Source organism: Stenella coeruleoalba (assembly GCF_951394435.1).
Source record: "Stenella coeruleoalba genome assembly, chromosome: 16".
NCBI classification, from domain to species: Eukaryota; Metazoa; Chordata; class Mammalia; order Artiodactyla; family Delphinidae; genus Stenella; species Stenella coeruleoalba.
In genome coordinates this window covers 81,997,434-82,020,477 of record NC_137162.1, presented here as the reverse complement: position 1 = coordinate 82,020,477, position 23,044 = coordinate 81,997,434, and the positions used below count along the sequence as shown (strand labels likewise).

Below are 23,044 nucleotides of genomic sequence, written 5' to 3'. Positions count from 1 at the left end.
GAGAAGCCCGTGCGCCACAACTACAGAGCCTGCCCTCTAGAGCCCGCGAGCCACAGCTACTGAAGCCCTCAAGCCTAGAGCCCGTGCTCCACAACAAGAGAAGCCACCGCAATGAGAAGCCCGCGCACTGCAACGAAGAGTAGTCCCCACTCGCCGCAACTAGAGAAAGCCTGCGTGCTGCAACGAAGACCCAATGCAGCCAAAAATAAATAAAATAAATAAATTTATTAAAAACAAAACAAAACACAGCCTCCCTCTGAAATACCCCTACCTATTTATTTATTTATTTATTCATTTTCTCTTCTCTTTGCTGAGTTTTCTCAAGCAATGCAGAACAGCTGATAAAGACAACAGTTGGCGCTCCACAAAACTGGGAAAACATGGAGAAGCCACCCATGCTGCCTATTCTCTTGTAGGGCTCTTTCTTCACGACACACGGCACTGCAGCCAGTGAACCTCTCACATCTTTCTCTTCCTTTTCCTCTGTTCCCAGAAAGAAGTCCTTTCTTAAGGACTCCTCCCTGGACACCTAACCCTGTTTTGCGTGGAAATGAGAAGTGGCCCATCATTCCTGAGGCAAGTCTCCCGTGGTCCCCAAACAAGCACGGCTGCTCTCCTGGCAGAGGCTTGGGGTCCCAGCCACTTCCCCCATGTCCCTTGGGACATCTGCGGGTCCCTTCCTCACCGACACTGCAGCCCAGCCTCCCAGGCCACTGCGTGGAGACGGCATCCAAATCCCACCCACACTGCCGCCTTCCCCCTCGAGTCCTCTGCTCACTGCCCCCTGCGTCCCTTCCGTACCTGCCCTCACACAACTGGGGAAGGGCGGTGGGCATCTGGGACACAACCACGGAACAGGCAAACGGGTCACGGCACCAGACGGCTTCACAGAACACGTCTCCTGCCTGTGTGTTGGTCGCCAAGCTGAGCGACAACCCAGCAGACCTGAACCCAGAAGTCCTCCGAGGGATGGCAGAGGAAGGAGAAAATGGGGGCATCTGTGGTCCGCCCACCCACGTGAGGTGGCCCTGGCCACTCGGGAGGAAGGAGCCCCTGGCCGGAAGCAAGGCACCCACCTGTACAGGCACGGGTTCCGAGAACAGAGCACCGTCCGTGTCCCCCACGGGCTCGGAGGCGGCGGCTTCGCTCAGCGGGCTGCTGCAGGCCTGGGCGGGCTGGGGTCTCTCTCGCTCCACGCTGACGCTGGGCAGGACCCCCTGCTCCTGGCGCAGGCTGCTGGACTTTTCCACCTTGGCCTCCCTGGCCTTCGGGGCGGGCTCCTGCCGGTAACAGACAGGCAAGACCTTTTCCCCTTTCTCCATAGACTTGATCTGGCTGGGGGTCAGCGACTGGAACTCGGCCTCAGGGCCCTCCCCCCGGGACCGCTCTGCATTGATCTTCCAGAAGGACGCTTCCTCTTCCTTCCGGGCGGCGGGACCCAGAGCATCCAGGCTGGAGGACTTGCTGCCCTGGGAGGGCCGGAGGGCCTGCGAGCCCTGAGGGGCTTTGGACAGCGGCCTGGGCTCGGTGGAGGTGCTGCAGCTCGGCTCTTGGATGGACAAGAAGGACACGCTGAACTCCATCTGACTCTAGCGGGATGCGGGGAGGGAGGGAAAGAAGAGAGCGACACATGCGGTCAACGGGACAGGTGTGCCGGCCCACACGTCCCCCCCAGTGGCAACAGCGCCGCCTGCTGTCCATTTGCTGGCACTGCCTGTCCGCCATCACAGCCCTGAAACGCGGCACAAGCTGTCACATCCTGTCACACTGGAGGCTACGAACAGCTCGGACTCCTGAATCTGACTGACGACTAAGGCCTCTGCTTGGTGGGCAGATCACCCACCCGCTTCTTCAGGAGGGACTCCCGCCCCTTCCTGAGGAGGGTGACTGCCCCCCAGGGGGTGACAAGGAAGGGTGCACAGTCAGCACGACAGCACTGCAGTGAGGGTCAAAACCCAGAACCAAGACCCCACCTCACGGGCCTCTGCCTTCCTGACCGATGGCAGCCAGCAAGGGTGAAGGAAAAACCAGCAGCCAGACCCTGCTTCCCTGGACTAAAGCAAGAAAGTCAAGGGCAGGCCTGTGCGCGGCTGCAAAGATGTGATCCCCCTCCCACGCCTCCATCCCACACTCCGCCTGCACGCCCGCTACACACTGCATGTTTGTGTGCCCCAAATTCACATGTTGAAGGTCTAACTCCCGAAGTTAGTATTTGGAGGCAGGGCCTTTAGGAGGTTTAGGTGAGGTCATGAGGGTGGAGCCCCCAGGACAGGATTAGTGCCCCGAGAGATGTTCTCTTTCTGCACCATGTAAGGACACAGTGAGAAGGCGGCTGTCTGCAAGTCAGGAAGAGGGTCTCCCCAGGACCAACCCTGCTGGCACCGTGACCTCGGACTCCCAGCCCCAGAACTGTGAGAAGCAGACGTCTGTTACTGGATGCCCCCAGTCTGCGGTATCTGTCACAGCTGCCCGAGCTGACAAGACAGTCTTCCTCTCCCGTGATCTCCTCGGTGCTATCCTGCTGCTCTCAGCTGGTCCTGGCCCTGTTAGGTGGGGAACCCCTGAGGGCAGGGCAGGGTCCACACCCCACATCCAAGTGCCCCAGAAACACTTTCCTTGATCCGATGCTGCTAACCACTGTGACCTCTAAAAGTGGTAGGGCTGAGCTGTTCTGACCAACAAACCACTGAGTGGAAACCTAACGCCTCCTTACAGTGGAGCACCCTGGAGGGCGGCGTCCCCAAGCCCTGCAGAGTGAGCAATCTGCTGCCTCAGGCATCTCTCAAATTAAACTGGAACATTCTTCTCTTCCTCTCCACTTCTGCTCCCTCATACATTCCCTTCCTCTTCTTCTTTTAAAAATAAAAGTATTAAAACTACATACTAAAATTTGAGGAATTAGAAAAAAAATCTTTCATAACCTTTCCCTCTTCCCATAATCTCTATTAGTTTGTGTAGTTTTGTGTAATCTTTCTCAGATACGTATTTTATGACGTTGCAGTTCTGTTATGCATATAATTTTGGGTATCGTTTCTTCACTTAACCAGAAGCGACATCAATGGTGTTATGTTGTCTTTGTAATCATTAGTTTGAATGGGCACAAGATATTTCATTGAGTGGCTGTCCCACCATCTACTTTCCCATTTTCTTTTTATCAGTTTGCTGCTTTTAATTTCTGTCGTTATAATTGAGGCTTCCAGAACATCTTCATGGATACAGCTCTCCCCCATTTGGAGTTAATTTCTTCAGACAGATTTCCGGAAGTGAAGTACCAAACTACAACAGGTTTAAACCTTTCTTTTATTGTGGTTTTGGGTGCATACCAAATTTGTTTGCCAGGGGCTGCCCTGATTTCTAACGCTGCCAGCTATATCAGAGTAGCAACTGCAGCCACTGCTTCCGTGTTGTCACTGAGTATAATTTACAACTGTGCTAACATGGTTCTCTATTACTTTAATGCATACGCCTTCACTTCTCTCTGGCTGAGACTCTTCCTAAAAGCCCAGATTCTGAGGGCCACAGGTCTCTCCTCAAGACGATGAGGCCACAAGGAACTCCAGCTCCAAACACAAGCACAGGCTGCCTTGAAGCTCAGGGTTATAAGAAATAGAACCCAAGAGAAAACATCAAAGCCCATTCAGAGCCTCATAGCGTAGCACAGCAACAGGTGTGCAGAGGGCAAAGCGGAGAGAGACCTGCACAGAGGGTCTGTGCAGACCGGCACTCCCCAGCCTGAGGCGCTTCTCTGCTCCACTGCTGGAGCGGATGGGGGCTGGGTGCTGAGGCTCAGGCTTCGGGGGTCAGACCCTGGGGAGGGGACTGGGCCTTCATCAGAAAACAAGACAAATCTCAAGTAAACAAACTAACCTATCACCTAAAAGGATTAGAAAAAGAAGAACAAAATCCTAAAGTCAGCAGAAGGAAGGAAATAATAAATATCAGGGAGGAAATAAATAAAACACAGGTTAGGGGCTTCCCTGGTGGCGCAGTGGTTGAGAGTCCGCCTGCCGATGCAGGAGACACAGGTTTGTGCCCCGGTCCAGGAAGATCCCACATGCCGCGGAGCGGCTGGGCCCGTGAGCCATGGCCGCTGAGCCTGCGTGTCCGGAGCCTGTGCTCCGCAACGGGAGGGGCCACAACAGTGAGAGGCCCGCGTACCGAAAAAAAAAAAAACAGAGGTTAAAAAAAACATAGAAAAAATTAACAAAACCAAGAGCTGGTTCTTTGAAAGGGTAAACAAAATTGACAAACCTCTAGCCAGGCTCACCAAGAAGAAAAGAGAAAGAACCCAAATAAAATAAGAAATGAAAAAGGAGAAATCTCAACTGTTACTGTAGAAATACAAAAAAACCATAAGAGAATTCTATGAACAATTACATGCCAACAAATTTGACAACCTAGAAGAAATGGACAACTTTCTAGAAACTTACAGACCACCAAAATTGAATCAAGAAGAAATAGATAATTTGAACAGACTGATCACTAGAAGTGAAGTAGAATCTGTAATAAAAAAAATTCCTACAAACAAAAGTCCAGGACCAGATGGCTTCACAGGTGAATTCTACCAAACATACAAAGAAGAATTTATACTGATTCTTCTCAAACTCTTCCAAAAGATTGAAGAGGAGGGAACACTCCCAAAGACATTCTATGAAGCCACCATCACCCGGATACCAAAACCAGACAAAGACACCACTAAAAAAGAAAATTACAGGACAATATATTTCATGAATATAGATGCAAAAATTCTCAACAAAATATTAGCAAACCAAATCCAACAACACATAAAAAAGATCACACACCACAACCGAGTGGGATTCATCCCAGGTTCACAAGGATGGTTCAACATACGCAAATAAATCAACGCACACCACATTAACAAAAGAAAAGTCCAAAACCACATGATCATCTCAATAGATGCAGAAAAAGCATTTGACAAAATTCAACATTCATTCATGATTAAAAACTCTTACCAAAGTGGGAATAGAGGGAACATACCTCAACATAATAAAAGCCATTTATGACAAACCCACAGCCAATACAATACTCAACAGTGAAAAGCCGAAAGCCTTCCCACTAAAATCTGGAACAAGACAAGGATGTCCACTCTCTCCACTTCTCTTTAATATAGAATTGGAAGTCCTAGCCACAGCAATCAGACAAGAAAAAGAAATAAAAGGTATCCAAGTTGAAAGGAAAGAAGTAAAACTGTTACTATATGCAGATGACATGATACTATATATAGAAAACCCTAAGGACTCCACACAAAAACTACTAGATCTAATAAATGAATGCAGCAAAGTAGCAGGATACAAGATTAACGTTCAGAAATCAGTTGCATTCCTTTACACTAACAGTGAAATGTCAGAAAGGGAATGTAAAAAAAACCAAACAAACAAAAAAAAAGCTTTTTAAAATTACACCAAAAAGAAAAAAAAACCTAGGAATAAACCCGACCAAGGAGGTGATTTATACACTGAGAACTATAAAACATTAATAAAGGAAATAAAAGAGGATTCAAAGAAATGGAAATATATCCCATGCTCTTGGACTGGAAGAATGAACACTGCTAAAATGGCAATACTACCCAAAGCAATTTACAGATTCAATGAGATCCCTATCAAATTACCCATGACATTTTTCACAGAACTAGAACAAATAACCCAAAAATGTATATGGAACCATAAAAGACCCAGAATTGCTAGAGCAATCCTGAGGAAAAAATAAAAAACAAAGCAGGAGGCATAACTCTCCTAGACTTCAGACAATACTACAAAGCTACAGTAATCAAAACTGTGTGGTATCACTACAAAAACAGGCATACGGATAAATGGAACAGAATAAAGAACCCAGAAGTAAACCCACACACCTACAGTCAATTGATCTTCAACAAAGGAGGCAAGAATATAAAATGGGAAAAAGACAGTCTCTTCAGCAAGTGGTGTTGGGAAAGTTGGACAGCCACATGTAAATCAATGACGTTCGAACACACCCTCACATCATACACAAAAATAAACTCAAAATGGCTTAAAGACTTAAACATAAGACAAGACACCATAAAACTCCTAGAAGAGAACATAGGCAAAACATTCTCTGACATAAATCGTACCAATGTTTCCTTAGGTTGGTCTCCCAAGGCAACAGAAATAAAAACAAAAGTACACAAATGGGACCTAGTCAAACTTACAAGCTTTTGTGCAGCAAAGAAAACCATAAAAAAACCCCGAAAAGGCAACCTACAGAATGGGAGAAAATACTTGCAAATGATGCAACCAACAAGGGCTTAATCTCCAAAATATACAAACAACTCATACAGCTCAACAACAAATAACCCGATCCAACAATGGGCAGGAGACCTTAACAAACATTTCTCCAGACACATAGGTGGCCAGTAGGCACATGAAAAGATGCTCAACATCACTAATTATTAGAGAAATGCAAATCAGAACTACAGAGTGGCACCACCTCACACCAGTCAGAATGGTCATCACTAAAAAGTCTACAAATAACAAATGCTGGAGACGATGTGGAGAAAAGGGAACCCTCCTACACTGTTGGTGAGAATGTAAGTTGGTCCAGCCACTACGCAAACCAGTATGGAGGTTCCTCAGAAAACTAAAAGTAGAATTGCCATATGACCCAGCAATCCCACTCCTGGGAATATACTCGGACAAAACTATAATTCAAAAAGAAACATGCACCCCTATGTTCACAGCAGCACTGTTCACAATAGCCAAGACATGGAAACATGTTTAGGAAACAACCTAAATGTCCATCGACAGATGAATGGATAAAGATGTGGTACATATAAACAATGGAATACTACTCAGTCATAAAAAAGAATGAAAAAATGCCATTTGCAGCAACAAGGATGCAACTAGGGATTATTATACTAATTGAAGTAAGTCAGAAAGAGGAAGACAAATATCATATGATATCACTTATATGTGGAATCTAAAATGTGGCACAGGTGAACCTATCTACAAAACAGAAACAGACTCACAGACATAGAGAACAGACTTGTGGTTGCCAGTGGAGAGGGAGAGGGATAGACTGGGAGTTTGGGGTTAGCAGATGTAAACTATTACATACAGGATGGATAAACGACAAGATCACAGCACAGGGAACTATATTGAATACCCTGTGATAAGCCATAATGGAAAAGAATATAAAGAAAGAATGTCTGTATGTGTATAACTGAGTCTCTGCTGTACAGCAGAGATGGGCACAACATTGTAAATCAACTATACTGCAATAAAAAAAATTTTTTTAATCTAGACATTAAAAAAAAAAATCAAAGCTCAGGTGCTGGAGCTCAGAACAAATGCAGACTCTGAGCACATCCAGTGCACCAGGCACAGTTTTCTTTGTTGTTGGGCTTTTCTCCTAAAACGTTTTTATTCTACAACGGAGAAAATGGAGGTCTGGAGCAAATGAGTGAATTGTCCTAGGTCACTAGTCCATTAAGAGCAGCTGGGATTTCAATCTGGAGCAAGTGATTCCGAGGCCTGCAGCTGTGCTGGGCATCACACCACACCTAAAAAGCCAGTGGCCGCCAGGGACGATGTCCATGTGAACACCAGCGATCCCCATACGTGGCAGGACTTCTGTATGTCAGTGACCTAATCTGATTTTTAAAGGGCTGTTTCTGAGTGAGTCATTCTCAATACTCTGCATATTTCCAAACTCCACAATAAAATACAGGGAGAATGTGGGCACAGAGATGATGAGTTCTTTAAATAAGCAAAGTGCTAGAAATAGCTTGGAAGTGGGGACTGAGCCTGAGAGAAAAGAGTTGAGATTGATCTGGAAATTGTGGGGTAAAGAAAACACTTTGAGTGGTTCGTCAAACACTAGGCTCTTTTAGGATCAGCCATCTCTCCAGTGGGGAGAAGCTCCCGGAAAGCTGGGCTGAACATGAGTCTAGGCACAGGACCGCACTGGGCCGAGCCAGGGATGCTGGGGAGAGAAGTCAGCCACAGCGGTTCCAGGACTGCTTCAGGCCCTCGATCAGGGCACCGCGCAGAACTTAGCTGGCTGGAGTGACAACATGCAACAGAACACGGAGGCTTTCAGGGCTCCTTGGGCTACCGGAGCCCTCGTGAGAGCCCCTCAGGGAGGGGGACGTCTCGGTAGAAGAGAGGGCCAGGCTGACGGGGATGGCTACTTGGTTTGGGGCGCCCCGGGGTGAAAATGGGGAAAACAAGAACTTACAGAAGAAAAAACGTTCTAGTGTGTCAGCTGCTGAGCCTTTTTGCCCAGGCATGTGTTGTTTTCCATTCTGCAAATAAAATATGACTATAACCCCCTTTTAAGAAACAGTCCTCCTTGATCAGCTGCACTGGTGAGGGTCTCTTTCTTTCCCACTCCTCGCCCCAAAGGGCAAAGGTTTGTGGTTTGTGTTTAAAACACATGCCTGTTGGGAAGGGGCGGGCAAAGAAAGAAGAAGAGGGGCAAAGCGTCCTTTTTCCTGACCAGAGTTCATCTTACTTGGCTCCAAGACCCCAGAACGCCAGCAAAACTGGACCAGGACATGGTGAAGAGGGGCTCCTGGTCATTTTCAAAGACGCGCTGTTGTCCAGGTCACACAGAAGCGGCACCTGCACTGCAGCTCCCTCTGTGCTTTGGGAGAGCTTTCATTGCTTTTTGCTCGGTGACTCCACCCTCCCTGGGCCGCCCCCTTACCTCCCAGACCAGGGCTCAGCCTGGCGCCTCTGCTCCCTCCCGTGCTTTCTCCCGGGAGGTGCCCTAAGCCCCAGGTCCCCTTCAGAGGCGTCTCCTGCTCACTGGCCCGAAGCCACAGCTACCTTCTTCCCCGAGCCAGCTCCTCTCGGTAAAGGGCAAACCCACCAACGACACAGCCTGAGCCTGGACTCTTTTCTTCTCTAGTAAAATTGAAGTATTCTTACTCCCTGGGCTGTTGTTTTAGAACGAGGCCCGGCACATAGTAAGTGCTCAGTAAACGCAGGCTACTGGGCTCTGCTCCTGTTCTGCTTGGTCAGAGGCATCTAAGCTTCCTGAGGGGTCAGCAGTACTCCCACTGGATCCCCTCCGGGCGCTGGCCCCTCCCCGCCTTCCTCTGGTCACCGGGGGCGTGGTGCCCGTGGCTGGGACACGCGGGCCGTGTCTGCGTCCGGAAGTAAGCGCGACTCTGAAGCCCCATCCTGGCCCGGTGTCTGGCGTGGAATCTGAGCTGAGACACTCCCCACAGGGATGTACTGCAGCCGCCGTGTTGCCCCTGGACCCCCCCACAGAGCCTGTGCTTCCGACGGGTCTCTGACCTCATCTTCCCCCGTCGCCCTGAGGCTATGCAAGGGGGCCCTCTGACACTGGAGCCGATCAGTGACCAGGGGAGGCCAGCCCTGCCTCGAGACCTGACAGCCCCGCAGGGGGCTGCGTCTGGAGCCTGTGATGAACGCTAGCAAGTCAGGAAGTTCCCGTGCAATCTTCTGATTTCTGGGAAAAGTCCGTTTTTCCAGGTGTGGACAAAGCTCTCGGGAACCCGGTGCCCTGCGCCGAGCGGGGCCCAGTGACAGCAGGCTGCCCAGGAGGCTGCACCAGGTGAAGAGCAGCGCCAGCTCGCACAGCAAGCCGGAGGGGGACTCAAGCCCGCGGTCCTACACGAGATGGCTGAGACGGAACAGTGAGGGGCACTCGGGAAGCCCTCTCCCCTCCTCACAGCGATGCTGACGGCGCTACCCTCTACGTCCCAGGCGCCCCGGCTGGAGCCCCAGGGCTACGCACTGAGCTGGGCCTGGGTGTCAGCCTCCCCATGTGGGAAACTGGGTCTTAGCTGGCCACGTCCGTTCTAAAAACAGAAAGCCCAAAACTGAGCCCAGTGTCTATTTTTACGTCCCACTCACTGGAGAGGAATGTGTGATATTTCAGTAAAGGAGGGTGCAGGCGACCAAAACTAACTGTTTGGCTTGGCGGCCTCTGGCGGGTCTGAACTGCTGAGATGAAGGCTGCAGAAACATTGTCAGAAGATACAATAGCTTTACTGGAGCAAATCCTAATAAATTCACAAACCATTTAACATTTACCCTCCTCCACCTCCCCCGCCAAAGGAGGAAAAGGAATAAGAAGAGGGGAAGATACGAAAAACTCTTAGAATCTAAAAATTAGTAGATGACGAGCCGGTGGGGAAGAGACAGCACGGCCTAGCCACTGAGACTGGGGGTGTCAGGCCCTCCAGGCCAGCGGGGCAGGGGGCACAGGGTCTGGGGACCACCCGCCCCTAACCGCGAGGCCCCAGGGACTAGAGGACGCTCCTGTATTTTCACCAGGGAGCCGGGCAGACGATGGATAGGGCCCAGCTGTTGGGCCCCATGGCAACGAGCCTGGGGAAAACCCACCAGACACCCACCAGACAGTGGGTGTGCAGGAGTCTGCGGTCATAAGGCCACAAGGGAAGGACAGGAGCCTCTGCCCTCCAGGTGCCTGTCCTCTCGCAGGGACAAGACGCACCAACAAAGAGCACCACCGGTGACATTAACATGTGTCCGCCTAGCGCAGAGCTTCTCAGAGGGGACACGGAAGGGGGACAGTTGCAGACGCTGCAGCAAGGGGTGAAGCACACGGCGCTGGGCTGGGACATCTAGCTCACACCCCCTCACTCTGGGCCTCTGTTTCCTCATCTGTCAAAGCACGCATTGTGGGGATTAGCTGAGGAAATGCCCCCAAGGTGCTCAGCACAGATCGGGGTCCTGTGGGAGCTGCCCGGCTGTCACAGTAACTGGGAGAAACACAGGAACGGAATCTGCTCCGGGTCTGGGGGCAGGTGGGACCTGCACAGGTGGCTGGGGCCAGGGGGCTGGGCAAGGCACCGAGGCAGGTGAGGTCGGTGCCATGGGGCAGGGCTGTGGGGCTGGAGAAGAGACCGGCGGGAAGGACCCTTGGGGCCACAGCAGCAGGCCGGGCCCTGGGCTGAGGAGCTGACAGGCCACTGCACCTACAAGAGCCAGGAAAGGTCCAGAGCAGGGGGCCACAGGCCTGCTCTGGATCTCAGGAAGGTGAGCTAGAGACGGCACGGGGGAGGGGCAGGGGGAGGGGGAGGGAGGCTTCACTGCTGGGCAGAGACGGGGGTCTCCGTGAGGGTCCCCAAGCAGGAGCTATGCTGTGATGGGAGCACGGCGGGGCTCCACGGCCCTGCGTTTCTCAGAAACTTTGGGCTGGTGGTGAGGGGTGACAGCCAGGCAGAGCCGTACCTGGGAACCCAGGGAACGCTCCATGTACGGACATCCCGACGGAACACCCTTCTGTCCCGTGTGGGCAAGAGATGCCTGTTAGCCACAGACAGACCCAAGCTCCAATCCCTCTTCCTCGATTCAACCCGCCTGCCCGTTACCGCCGCCCCTGAGCCCCGGCATCCGGCCCGCGGCGGGGGCAGCGACGCTGACCTCCTGGGTGAGAGAATTTGACGTGCCTGCAGATCCCTGGTGTGGACCCCAGCCCGCGGAGACGCTGGGCTCCCAGGCTTACTTCTCCTCCTGAGGAGCGGCTGAGAGGCCCCCTACTCCAGGAGTGGTCTGTGTTGACCCTCGGAGATCAAGGAGCTGATCCCCACCCAGCTGACTTACGATCCCCAAAGAGGCAGCCGAACCTCGGGTGAAGGACTCGGGTAGACAGAAAGGGAAAATCCAGACCGCCTGGGGGGAGGCGCGCACGGTGGGCGTGGCGTCCCCAGAGTCCAGCCACCCGGCGCTAGGGCCTGACCTGCCTCTGCAGGGGTCTCCTGTAAACCCCCCAGCCCAGAGGGGCGGCAGCGCGAAGCATCCTCTCCTCCCGATTCCCCTCTCTGGAGCATTCCAAGTGCTGAGTGTTTTCCCCGTGGAACCTCAGGACAGGAGAAAGGACTCCGCCGTGGGGCCCTGCAGGTGCCCTGGCCCCCAGCACACCTGCCAAGCTGACGGATGAGGGGAAAGATGATAACCAAGGGCACCTCACCCGACCGGGACGGGCACTTCTGCCTCGGAGCCTCCCTTCCGGAGCGACAGAGGCATCAGGCCTGGCCCGGCCTTGGCAGGAGGTGACCCAGGAGGGGAGGGCAGGCTGGAAGACCGAGCAGGATCTGAGGAAACGGGCAGTGCTTGCCCGGCATCGAGGCCTCTCCTGGTCAGAGCCGCCTTTCAGGGACAGACAGCACCAGCGCGTCCACGCTCTGCAGGTCTCTGCAGGTCTCTGCAGGGGTCCTCGGCCACGGGCTGGCCCAAAGGAAGGAGTCCAGACAGAGGAGCAAAAACTGGGAAGAAATCCCAAATCCCTGAGATTCTCGGCTCTGTGCTCAACAGTCATCACCTGGGGTCTGGCCTCAGCTGATCGACTGGTGGCTGAGAAGTCAGAGCTGAGAAAGAGCTAGGCACTTAGTTGGCCATCCTTAAATATCTACAGAAGTGGGGACCTCCCTGGTGGTCCAGCGGTTAAGATTCCGCACTTCCACTGCAGGGGGCGCGGGTTCGATCCCTGGTCGGGGAACTAAGATCCCACATGCCGCGCAGCACGGCCAAAAAAAAAAAAAAAAAAAAGTCTGCTGAAGTGAATAGCTGCAGAAGGCATGAGACCGTATCTACCAACGTGTATGTAAATATGCGTCAGGTGAACGAAGGAACATGACTGGAGGAAGGGTCGTGTGGCTGAAGTGGCCCCCCTTGTGAGTTCTGCCCCAGGCGCCGTCATCCCCACGCTGGGATCTTTGCCGAGAGCAAGTGTTTACTCACCTTTGAGCCTTAAGCATAACGTCTGTCCCAGAGTAGAAGGATAATCAACGTCCGCCGGATTTTTGAAAAAAGTCAGTGAATGATGTCATAGAGACAGGAAGTAGAAGGGTGGTTGCCAGGGGCTGGGGGAGGGGGAAAGGGGCTTTCGGCTTAAAAGGAACAGAGTTGCAGTTTGGGAAGATGATAAAGTTCTGGAGATGGATGGTGGCGGCTGCACAACAGTGTGAATGCACTTAAGGCCACCGCACTGCACACTTACAAACGGCTAAGAGGGTGCATTTTATGGGATGTGTATTTTACCACAATTTAAAATTCAAAAAAAAACGTCAGTGGATGATAGACAATCAAATGAAACGACCCGCTGTCGGGGCTGTCAGAGCGTGGAGTCTTTGATTTGAAATGGCACAAATTCTCTGCAACTGTCCATCAGCAGCTGCGATCCATGTTCTCACACCCCGAATTCGGGCTGGACTGTGCCTCGATTTGACCATTAGAACAAAACAGAGGGGATACTTTGGTTCCCAAGCCTCAGCCTCGGAAGACCCTGTCGGCTTCCACTCTCACCCGAGGGAACTCTTCCACCAACACGTAGCTCGCTGGACACATGTGGCCCCAACCGGACACAGAAGAGAAGGTACCCTAGAGCAACCAGCTCCCGTCGGCCGTCAGATGACACGTGAGCGGTCCCCGGCGAGGCCCACAGAACAGCCCGGCCGAGCCCTGCCCAGACCACTGACCCCCAGAATCAAGAGCAAAGAAATGGCTGCTCCAAGCCGCGAAGGAGTGAGGTGCCTGCCATGCATCAGAGTCATCAAATGACAGAGTCTCCAGCCTTGCAGCTGGAGGTCGGGGCCACCCTGCCCTGGCTAACCCAGCTCCTGCATGCAGCTCTCCAAAGTTCTCATCTGTCTTTCAGTCCTAAGGAAGGGCGTGACAATGCAGAGAGGTGGGCACTCGCACTTCAGCTGGGGAGAGGCGGGTGGTGGAACTCTGACTCTTGATGACAGAGCAGGGGTAAGGCCCTTTGCTCTCTGGAACGCTCTCTGTTTTGCCCCTACAAAGTTCTGACTTTAAATCACGTAAGTGTGATTTTGAGAGCTCAAATCAAAAGGTGAGGACACAGCCCACCTGTTCATGAAATAAGCTAATTCTCTCATTGAAAGGGAACGTGAAATGAATTGGGAGATTAGGTTTGACATAAATACACCACCCTGTGTAAAACACATAGCTAGTGGGAACCTGCTGTATAGCACGGGAAGCTCAGCTCGTGCTCTGTGATGACCTAGATGGGTGGGATGGGGGAGGGGCGCGGTGGGAGGGAGGTCCAAGAGGGAGGGGATACAGTATACATACAGCTGGTTCACTTCATTGTACAGCAGAAACTAACACAACACTGTAAAGTAACTATACTACAACGGAAAAAAAAATGAAACTGAGAACTGAGCCACAAAGACTACCTTTTACTAAAAAAAAAACCAAACAAGTTAATTAAAATGAGCAACACATATTGACTTAACTTTATCAAGCCTTCTCAATTTATGCAGGTTCCTAAGGGACCTGGATGGTGTCTGTGGACAGTTAACACCAGCACGAGTGTGACCCGTGCTGGACTGGGTCAGCACACCTTGTTCTGGAGACCTTTTCCCGGCACCTGTTCCCACAATGAGCCTCATTCTCAGCAGCCGCCCAGGTGCTGCCCCGTCCTTGCCCCAGAATGTCATCTGCATCAAGGTAATAACAGATGAAACATCCCGTCCCACAAACGGCTGACTCAGGAACATTTAACAAGGCAAATTCTTACGAGAGTAGATATCCTCGTGGGGGGCACGATGGACTTGGGGCTCGGGGCATTTTAACTGATTCGACTTCTCTGTCTTCATCACTGAGACATCATCAAACACAGGGCCCAGTCCAGTAACATCTGTGCTGCCTTCCGGGCCACTGTCCCCGAGGCTGTCCACTCCCCCCTGCAGACTGCCCATCTGCCTAGGATTACAGTAAGGGCCCTACATACGAACGAGTTGTATGTGGGTACCCAGCTAACACATGGGCTATCTAGTACTGTACTGTAACAGGTTTAAGATACCTTTCGCACAAATGACACATAAAAAACAAACAAAAAATAAAACATGTTTAGTCTTACAGTACAGTCCCTTGAAAAGGACAGTAGTCCAGGACAACAGCTGGCGTCCAGGGGCTGGCATCCAGTGAACAGGCAAGAAGAGGTACTGACTGGAGGAGGGAGAGGAGGTGGGAGACGGTAGAGCTGAAGGAGCGCCAGCAATAGGAGACGGAGGAAGCTGCAGTTTCCCTCACGCCTGACGTGGATGGTTCCCATCTTTGAAAGTCTGTAACTTGAAGGTTCCTATGTAGGGGACTTAACTGTAGTGCTTGTCAGTTACCCATCTGGGGAACCCATATAAAAGGAATATTGACGGCCCTGGCTGAATGTCACTGTGGCGAGGTCCCTTCTAGCCACCTCCAACTCCCTTTGCCCTGTCACTGGACAAGGGATTTATGGATGGGTCTCGGAGCTCGGAAGCTACAATCCCAGGCTGCCCCTCACCCTCTCTGGCTGCCTCCCAGCCACCCTCGCTGGTTCAGCCACCCCTTAACCAGTGTCCAGATCCTGAAGGAGACTCCAATTCCAGGCACAACGTTGTCGCTCGCCCTGCCCTCTGCGCAGACCTAGGTTATTAATCTGCCACGGAAATAAAAAAAAAATCACGCATGCAGGATGCAGGCATTTGCATCTTTATTTTTAGGATGTTTAGGACCTGACGTTCTGGACTCCCCAAGGCAGGAGTCTGTGCTTGCGGGAGGAGCACGGCCATCTGCATTAATGCCACGTATTCGCAAAAGCCACCTCTCAACTCTCACGTAAGGGTCCCCTCAACTTTCACAGGCTTCCTCATCCTAGGGCGGCTCGCGTCACTTGGGGCAATCAGCTAACCAACCGCGCCGCCTGTGGGCAACGCCGCCGGCTGCCCTCATCCATCTGAGCCCTCATCAAATCCTTCATTTTAAGACACAGACCCCTGAGGGCCTCTCAGGTGGCTTGCAGAGCCCCCCCCACTGCCGCATCCCGCTCTGACCCACCCTCCCTACAGCCCCTGGACGCCGTTTCTACCAGGATGAGCAACTGTAGGGACAAGTGGAAAACCAAGAAACAAGCCCCTTCAAGTGTCAGGGCTTGAAAGCCCTGATCCAGCCTCAAGCCTAAGCCCTATTGCAGGTACACAGCCGTCCTGGCCACCCCCACTAGGGAAAGGACCCTCCAACACACAGCAGAGAATGTTCTAGAATTCAGAGAATCCTGGTCTTTTTCCTTCTCTTCCTTGGGTTTGAGACACCTGCCTTTTGGTCATTTTGCGCTACTTATTAATGCACTTGTACCGGGACAACTGGGGAGAATGGGGAAATGGATAAACCCCGTTACGCTTGATACTTTTAAGCAACTTTGGCAACAACAACACTAACAGCAATAAACGAATGACTGGGGACCAGCAACAGGCACCCAGGCTGGGTTGCACATCTGTATCCACCGGCTACTCCAGTTTCAAAGGGTACCAAGGGCACTCTTCCCCTCCTCCCTTCTTCCCTCAGGACTCTGCCTTTGAGGTGACTCTTGCAGGCAGTTCTGATGCATCTGCAGCCTTGTCTCCACATCCACCCACCTTCCCGTCTCGGCTGCCCTTCGCATTTCACTTTAATAAAAGCAGCTCTTAACCACCCCGTCCCCCCGCCAAGAAAAGCTTCCCTCAAAGCTTTGCCTTATGGAGCCCCCAACAAGGCACTGAGTGCTGGTGGGCAGAAGTGTGAGCCGAGAAAGCCCCCCGAGGGGCTGCCCCTGCTTTTCCCAGGACAGGGGCGCCGACCGTGCCCAGCGCGCCGACCGCCACGCTTCCCTCCATCACCAAGCCCAACGCGGCGCAGGCCCCGCCCCTCCACCTCTCCTCTCCCACCGGCAGGGGGCGCATCACCCGCAGCCCGCGGCCGTCTGAGCCCACCAAGGGCTGAACGGAAAATACCTAAGGACGCCACGCTTTTTAAGAAGACAAACAAATCTAAATTTAACCCAACTTACCCTCGTTTCCCAGGAGAAAGGGGCAGAGTGCTCATCTTGCCAAGTTATGTCCTGAAATAAAAATTCAAGAATAAATCTGAAATCCAAACCCAAAGGGACCCCGCGCAGACAGCCACCACCCGAGGCCATGGGGGAACCAAACTTCAGCAAGAAGAATCCCAAGTCCCGGCTCAAAACAAGCCTGAAGTTGTCGCGCTCTGCAGAGAATGTGCTGACCTTCTTGGTCTGGCTCCCCCCTCACCCTGCTGGCCGCGGCTGCCAGGTACGCCCGTCCCCTGCCAAACGGACATTCGATGAATGCCTGGGAGCCCCAGGACGGACTCGATGACAGGGAGGCCGAGGGGAAGGAAACAGGGCTTCCGGGCTCAGGTCTCGGCCCTGCCAGCGCCTAGCCACACGGCCAGGGGAAGATGACTTAGCCTTTTGAGCCTCAGTTTCCTCATCTGTGAAAGGAGAACTGCGCTGCCCCTGCGGGGCTGTTGTGAGGATAAAATGAGGTAACAGAGGAAAAGGAGGCCGGGTGATTATCTGCCAATCAACACCTGTAACTGTCTGAGCATCGCCCCCCGCCATCCCCCTAAGTGCCTACCAGAGATCTGAAAGGCAGTGACCAGCCTGTCAGTGAAGAAAATGCCAACTGAATGCAGCTGCCTAATTATAGTGAAAACTCTGAAATCCTTCCGACCCTCACAAGCGGAACAAGAGAGAAGGAGCCCTTCGAACAGTCACTGAGAGTCTGACCTTGGATCCACTGACCCGAACAAAGGTTTGTAAGATCGCCTTTCCTAGGCCACCCCTCCAACTCTCCAGCTGTATTCCTATACTAGCAAATGTCTCACGTGTGCCCAGCTTCTGCTGAGGAATCTTATTTTCTGAACCAAAAACTGGGACATCCTGGGCGATACAGACTGAAAATGGCATAAAATATTTTGAACTGAGACTGTCCTTGCATAAAGCACCCCAGGTACATGATGTCTTCGCACCCAGAGGCACTCCCTAGCCCCAGAGCTAGGTTACCTGGCTCCCTTCCCCCTCCTGGAGTTCTGCAGAGGGTCCACTTCCTTCAGTACCAACTCCATCCCCAGCCTTGGCCTCTAAAAGCTATGTCTCCTATTCACTCCTGGCTGTCAGGCAAAACTTTAAAAATGAGAGGGAACGTGGGCCACTACGCTCCCATTGGGAACCTCAGTTAAGTCCAAGTGCACTCCTCAACTTACAGACTGCGTCCCTCCAAAAGCAGAAATGTGAGTTAACAAGTCTCGGCTGAGGGGCTCCTGCATCCAGGTCTGTGTGTGTGGTCAGGGCGTGGGAGAGGAGCGCAGTTGAGCTCAATGACCTGAAAGTCCTTAAAACTCTGTCATCTCAGGACCCTCTAAGTTCCTCTTAGAAGCAATAAAACAAGAAGGACTTTGTTTTCACATGGGAAAAATAAAGGAGGCTGATGGAATGTATGTTCCCTTTGTTCTAGATTTGGACCTGTGGAAAAGGGCAAAGGGAAACCAACTGGTAAATGTGCCCCCTCTATGGGGAGGTGGCGGGGGGGCGGGGGACAAGCCCAGTGGCCACCTCAGGGGACAGAGGAGGCGTGTGGAGATTCACTGGGCGGGCAGAGGCAGAGAAGGGGACAGGACCACTGACCAAAAGCAGGACACACCGGAGCCGGACACCCTTTCTCATGTGATATGATCGATCCTCTGAGTGTTAATTATGCAGCTTGAGTCCCTTTGAAATCTGCAAAGAACACACTAAGAAGGTTTTTGGCTTTGGAAGATGAATGAGTGCAAGACTGAGGAAGAAAGATGTAGCCTGGGGCTTGGTGAGCCAGCAGGCTCCAGTGGCTGCAGCGCAGACAGGCTGAAATTCCAAGGGGGCTGCAGACAGAGGGGTGCACTGTGATTTCTCCCCAACTTGGTGTCGAGTCAATAATCTTTTGTTTGCTCCAGCAAGAAACGGAGTCAAGGGGCAAATTCCTTAGATTTCTGCAATTCTGAGCTCATAAAAAAAATAATAATAAAGCACTTAACAAAAATAAACATGCCAAACAAAAATGTGATTGAAGCTCTGATGTCAGCCACTGGCTGCACACTCCAGCCACAAAGAGCGTTGGGGCAAGCACAGGCTTTCCAGGCAGTTGCATGCAAAACGGCATCAGGATTGCAAAGTTGTAGAAGTGGAGAGTGGCGGTGGCTGTACAACACGGTGAACGTACTGACTGTACACCTAAAAGTGGTTAGCACGGTCAATTTTATGTTCTGAATATTGTACCACAATAAAAGAATCTGAAAAGGCTATATATATTATATGATTCCAACTATATGACATCCTGGAACAGGCAAAACTATGGAGACAATAAAAAGATCAGTGGCTCCCAGGGTTGAACAGAAGAAGGGCTGAGTAGGCAGGGCACAGAGGATTTTCAGGACAGTGAAATACCCTGTACCACGCGGTAATGATGGATGCTTTTCTCAAAACCCACAGAACGCACCACAGCAAGAGTAAACCCCAGTGGAAACTATGGGTGTTGGGCACCAATGCTGTGTGGGTTCATCCATTGTAACAAATCTTCCACTCTGGTGGGCGTGTGTTGGTAGTAGCAGAGGGTGCACATGTGTGACAGTAGGCGGTAGTTCAGAAATCTGTACTTTCTACTCGCTTTTGCTGGGAACCTAAGACTGCTCCAAAAATTAAAATCCATTCTTCAAAAAAGTGTCCCCTCCCCCCCCCCAAAAAAACCTGACAAAGGTAACAAATGCTAAAAACATCGTTTCCTAATGACTTTAGTCCCTCTTGCTATTATCTGTGCTCTTGAGGTTACTTACATCTGTTGCCCCTGCCAGATGGAAAGTGCATCTATAACACCACACAACCGGGTCACCGCACCTCCCTGACCGGCTCTGATGCAGTGAGCTACCTGGGGGCTTGGACAGCCCCTGGGGGAGCATCTCCATGGCAACCAGCACGTGCTCCACATCAGGGCTGCTCCCCTCACTGCCCTGGAGCCAGATGTTAAACATTCCCGAACACACCACAAGCTGCAACCAATATCAGACACGCTGAAATTCACTACATTCTACACTAAATGTAACTGCTACTCTTAAATTTTTTAAGGATTTTGGTAATTTTGCTTTAGAAATTATTTGGTGACAAGTAACTCATCTATAATTGGTTGATTCCTCTGTAAAAGTCAGGACTGTTCCAAAATTATTCTGAAATGAAAATTTCTGGACTTAGAATTCATTTCAAACATGAAATGTTATAAATATTAGCCTTTCCTCTTCATGAAGTTGGAGACTAATGGGACATTTATTCTTTTATAACTTTCTTTCCAATTTTGGGGCCGGTGAATTTCATCGTGTCTCAAGCGTGTGAGGTGGACAGCACCTGTAAGTGGCACTGTCCACAGCGGGTGTCCCTTAGTGCAGCCATAGGTCAGCCTGAGCAAGTGGGGCGAGGAGCACGGGCGTCACAGAGCAGCTCTGAGCTCCCCCTACACAAAGCCAGGCCGCTAGCAGCCCGCAGACGGGGAGCGGCACCTTTCCTCCAACAGTCAAAAGAACCACTTCTGAGACCCCTGCAGCGCTCTGAAAGTCTCGCTTCCACTCTGGGCCTCTCTGAGGGACAGGCTAGGGACCATTCTGCAACCTGAACAAACTGCACCTTCCTGCAGATGCCCTCTCTCTGGCATACCTGTCCCAGGTAGCCAGAGGGGATGACCAGCTCCTGGGTCCTTACTGGTCTTGGGTCCACGCTGGCGCCATTCACAGGCACCAGACTCAAGACTCTCTGAAGAGCATCTCTAGCCTAGAGGTTCTAGGTCTGGCTGTATATCAGAATCACCTAGGGACTTCCCGGGTGGCGCAGTGGTTAAGAAGCCGCCTGCCAATGCAGGAGACGCGGGTTCGAGCCCTGGTCCGGGAAGATCGCACATGCTGCAGAGCAACTAAGCCCGTGCGCCACAACTACTGAGCCTGTGCTCTAGAGCCCGTGAGCCACAACTACTGAGTCCGTGTGCCACAACTACTGAGGCACGCATGCCTAGAGCCCGTGCTCCGCAACAAGAGGAAACCACCACAGGCAGAAGCCTGTGCACCACAACAAAGAGTAGCCCCTGCTCGCTGCAACCAGAGAAAGCCTGTGTGCAGCAACGAAGACCCAACGCAGCCAAAAATAATTAATTAAAAAAAAGATTCCACCAAATGAATTAACAAGTTCATTTAGAAGGACAAGACTCCCACATTAAAAAAAAAAGAATCATCTAGAGTGCTGTTTTAATAGGCAGAATCTGTGGGTCCCACCTGACTTAGTTTTAGAAAACCAACAACTCCCTAGGTAATTCTAAGGCAGCCATTCCCCTTGGGCAGCTTACCTACTTCAGTCCTTCACAGGACACCTGACTGCCTCTTCACACTGGGGACACTTGGCCACACAGGCTGCACTTGCTGACCTCCCAGGCTCAGGGACCCACCTCTGTCTTCCCAGGCCACCCCACCTGCCAAGGTGGCCTCAATGAATACTGCTAGGTGGCTCTCATCATCCCCAAATAAGGACTTGTACCAAACCAACCAGGGTCCAGGCTTCCGTCACGAGGAGCCCAAGGATTTCTGGGCTGGCTCTCACCCACCCAACTTTGGAGCAGGCAGAATCACGTTCTGCGTATCAGTATAGTCAACCAAGGCACACAAACGGTCTCCTAATACACAGCAAGGGCCCAGCAAATCACGTTTAAAGGCTGCTTTCATTTCATTCTTCCCAGAGTTCAAAGATTACATAAAACTACTGCAACAGCGTTTCTAATCATGCCCTTAGTATGTAACCATAAACAATAAACACTCTTAGGTGGTAGTCAGAATATGGTGCACTGTTTGTTAAATTTCTCCTGCCACCTAGAGGGCTGAGTCTCTAAAAGTTAGAATCCCAACCATTAAGCTCCCCAGAAATATATCTGATTTTTCTTGAGTGATTCAGAAACAGTGCTCACTGGAACCATATACTGTCACTGTCCTCCTGAAGTCCATAAATGAGGGGAGTTTCTGGTTGATAGACAGTGGCATCTTGGCTTAAAAGTAAGAAATGTACTGGGCATATACCCAGAGAAAGCCATAACTCAAAAAGACACATGCACCGCAGTGTTCATTGCAGCACTATTTACAATAGCCAGGTCATGGAAGCAACCTAAATGTCCATCAACAGACGAAAGGATAAAGAAGATGTGGTACATACATACAATGAAATATTACTCAGCCATAAAAAGGAACGAAATTGGGTCATTTGTAGAGACATGGATGGACTTAGAGACTGTCATACAGAGTGAAGTAAGTCAGAAAGAGAAAAACAAATATCGTATATTAACGCATATATGTGGAATCTAGGAAAATGGTACAGATGAACCGGTTTCCAAGGCAGAAATAGAGACACAGATGTAGAGAACAAATATATGGACACGAAGCAGGAAAAGGAGGGGGGGCGGGCGGGGTAGGGGGAGGATGAACTGGGAGATCAGGATTGACATGTATACACTAATTTGTATCTAATTTGTAACAGATTTGTAACAGATAACTAATAAGAACCTGCTGTGTAAAAAATAAAATGAAATAAAATTCAAAAAAAAAAGTAAGAAGGGCTTCCCTGGTGGTGCAGTGGTTGAGAGTCCACCTGCTGATGCAGGGGACACGGGTTCGCGCCCTGGTCCGGGAAGATCCCACATGCCGCGGAGCGGCTGGGCCCGTGAGCCATGGCCGCTGAGCCTGCGCATCCGGAGCCTGTGCTCCGCGACGGGAGAGGCCACAACGGTGAGAGGCCCGCATACCGCAAAAAAAAAAAAAAAAAGAGTGAAGTGTAAACTCTGGGCTCTGGTTGGTCATGATATGTCAGTGTCGGTTCACTGGTCGTTCACAAATGCACGTCTCTGGTGCGGGTGTTGATCCTGGGGGAGTCTGTGCACGGGGTGCAGGGGTATATGGGAACCCTCTGTACTTCCTGTTCAATTTTGGGGAACCTAAAGCCGCTTTAAAAAATAAACCCTACTTTAAAAAAGGGAGACGTGAGGAAGAAGAATATGCTCTTTTTTTTACCAACTGGTTATTCTTAGGGACTATTGTTTATATGTTTATGGAATCGATGTTTTCCCCTTTGACTTGTAGTATATTTAATTCTGCTGAGATCAGAGGGTTGCCATCACCGGAAGTACAAAAGGGCAGTTCCAACAACAGAAAAGCAGTTATGATTTAACTCCTGGACAGGT

At 51.1% G+C, this 23,044-nt stretch overlaps 1 protein-coding gene across 2 annotated transcripts in view; it reads right to left on the bottom strand.

Annotated features, from left to right (window-relative positions):
* The window catches only part of LOC307175574 (uncharacterized protein C1orf198 homolog), a 33,772-nt gene that overhangs the window by 4,730 nt on the left and 5,998 nt on the right, over nt 1-23,044 (bottom strand). Inside the window, exons 2-3 of one of the 2 annotated variants that reach the window (XM_079900785.1) lie at nt 16,804-16,854; nt 1,077-1,589 (exon numbers count right to left, since the gene is read on the bottom strand). In XM_079900785.1, the coding sequence (XP_079756911.1) occupies nt 1,077-1,589; nt 16,804-16,854 (564 nt within the window). The remainder of the gene's footprint in view (nt 1-1,076; nt 1,590-16,803; nt 16,855-23,044) is intronic. The other variant, XM_079900786.1, reaches the window with a different exon arrangement.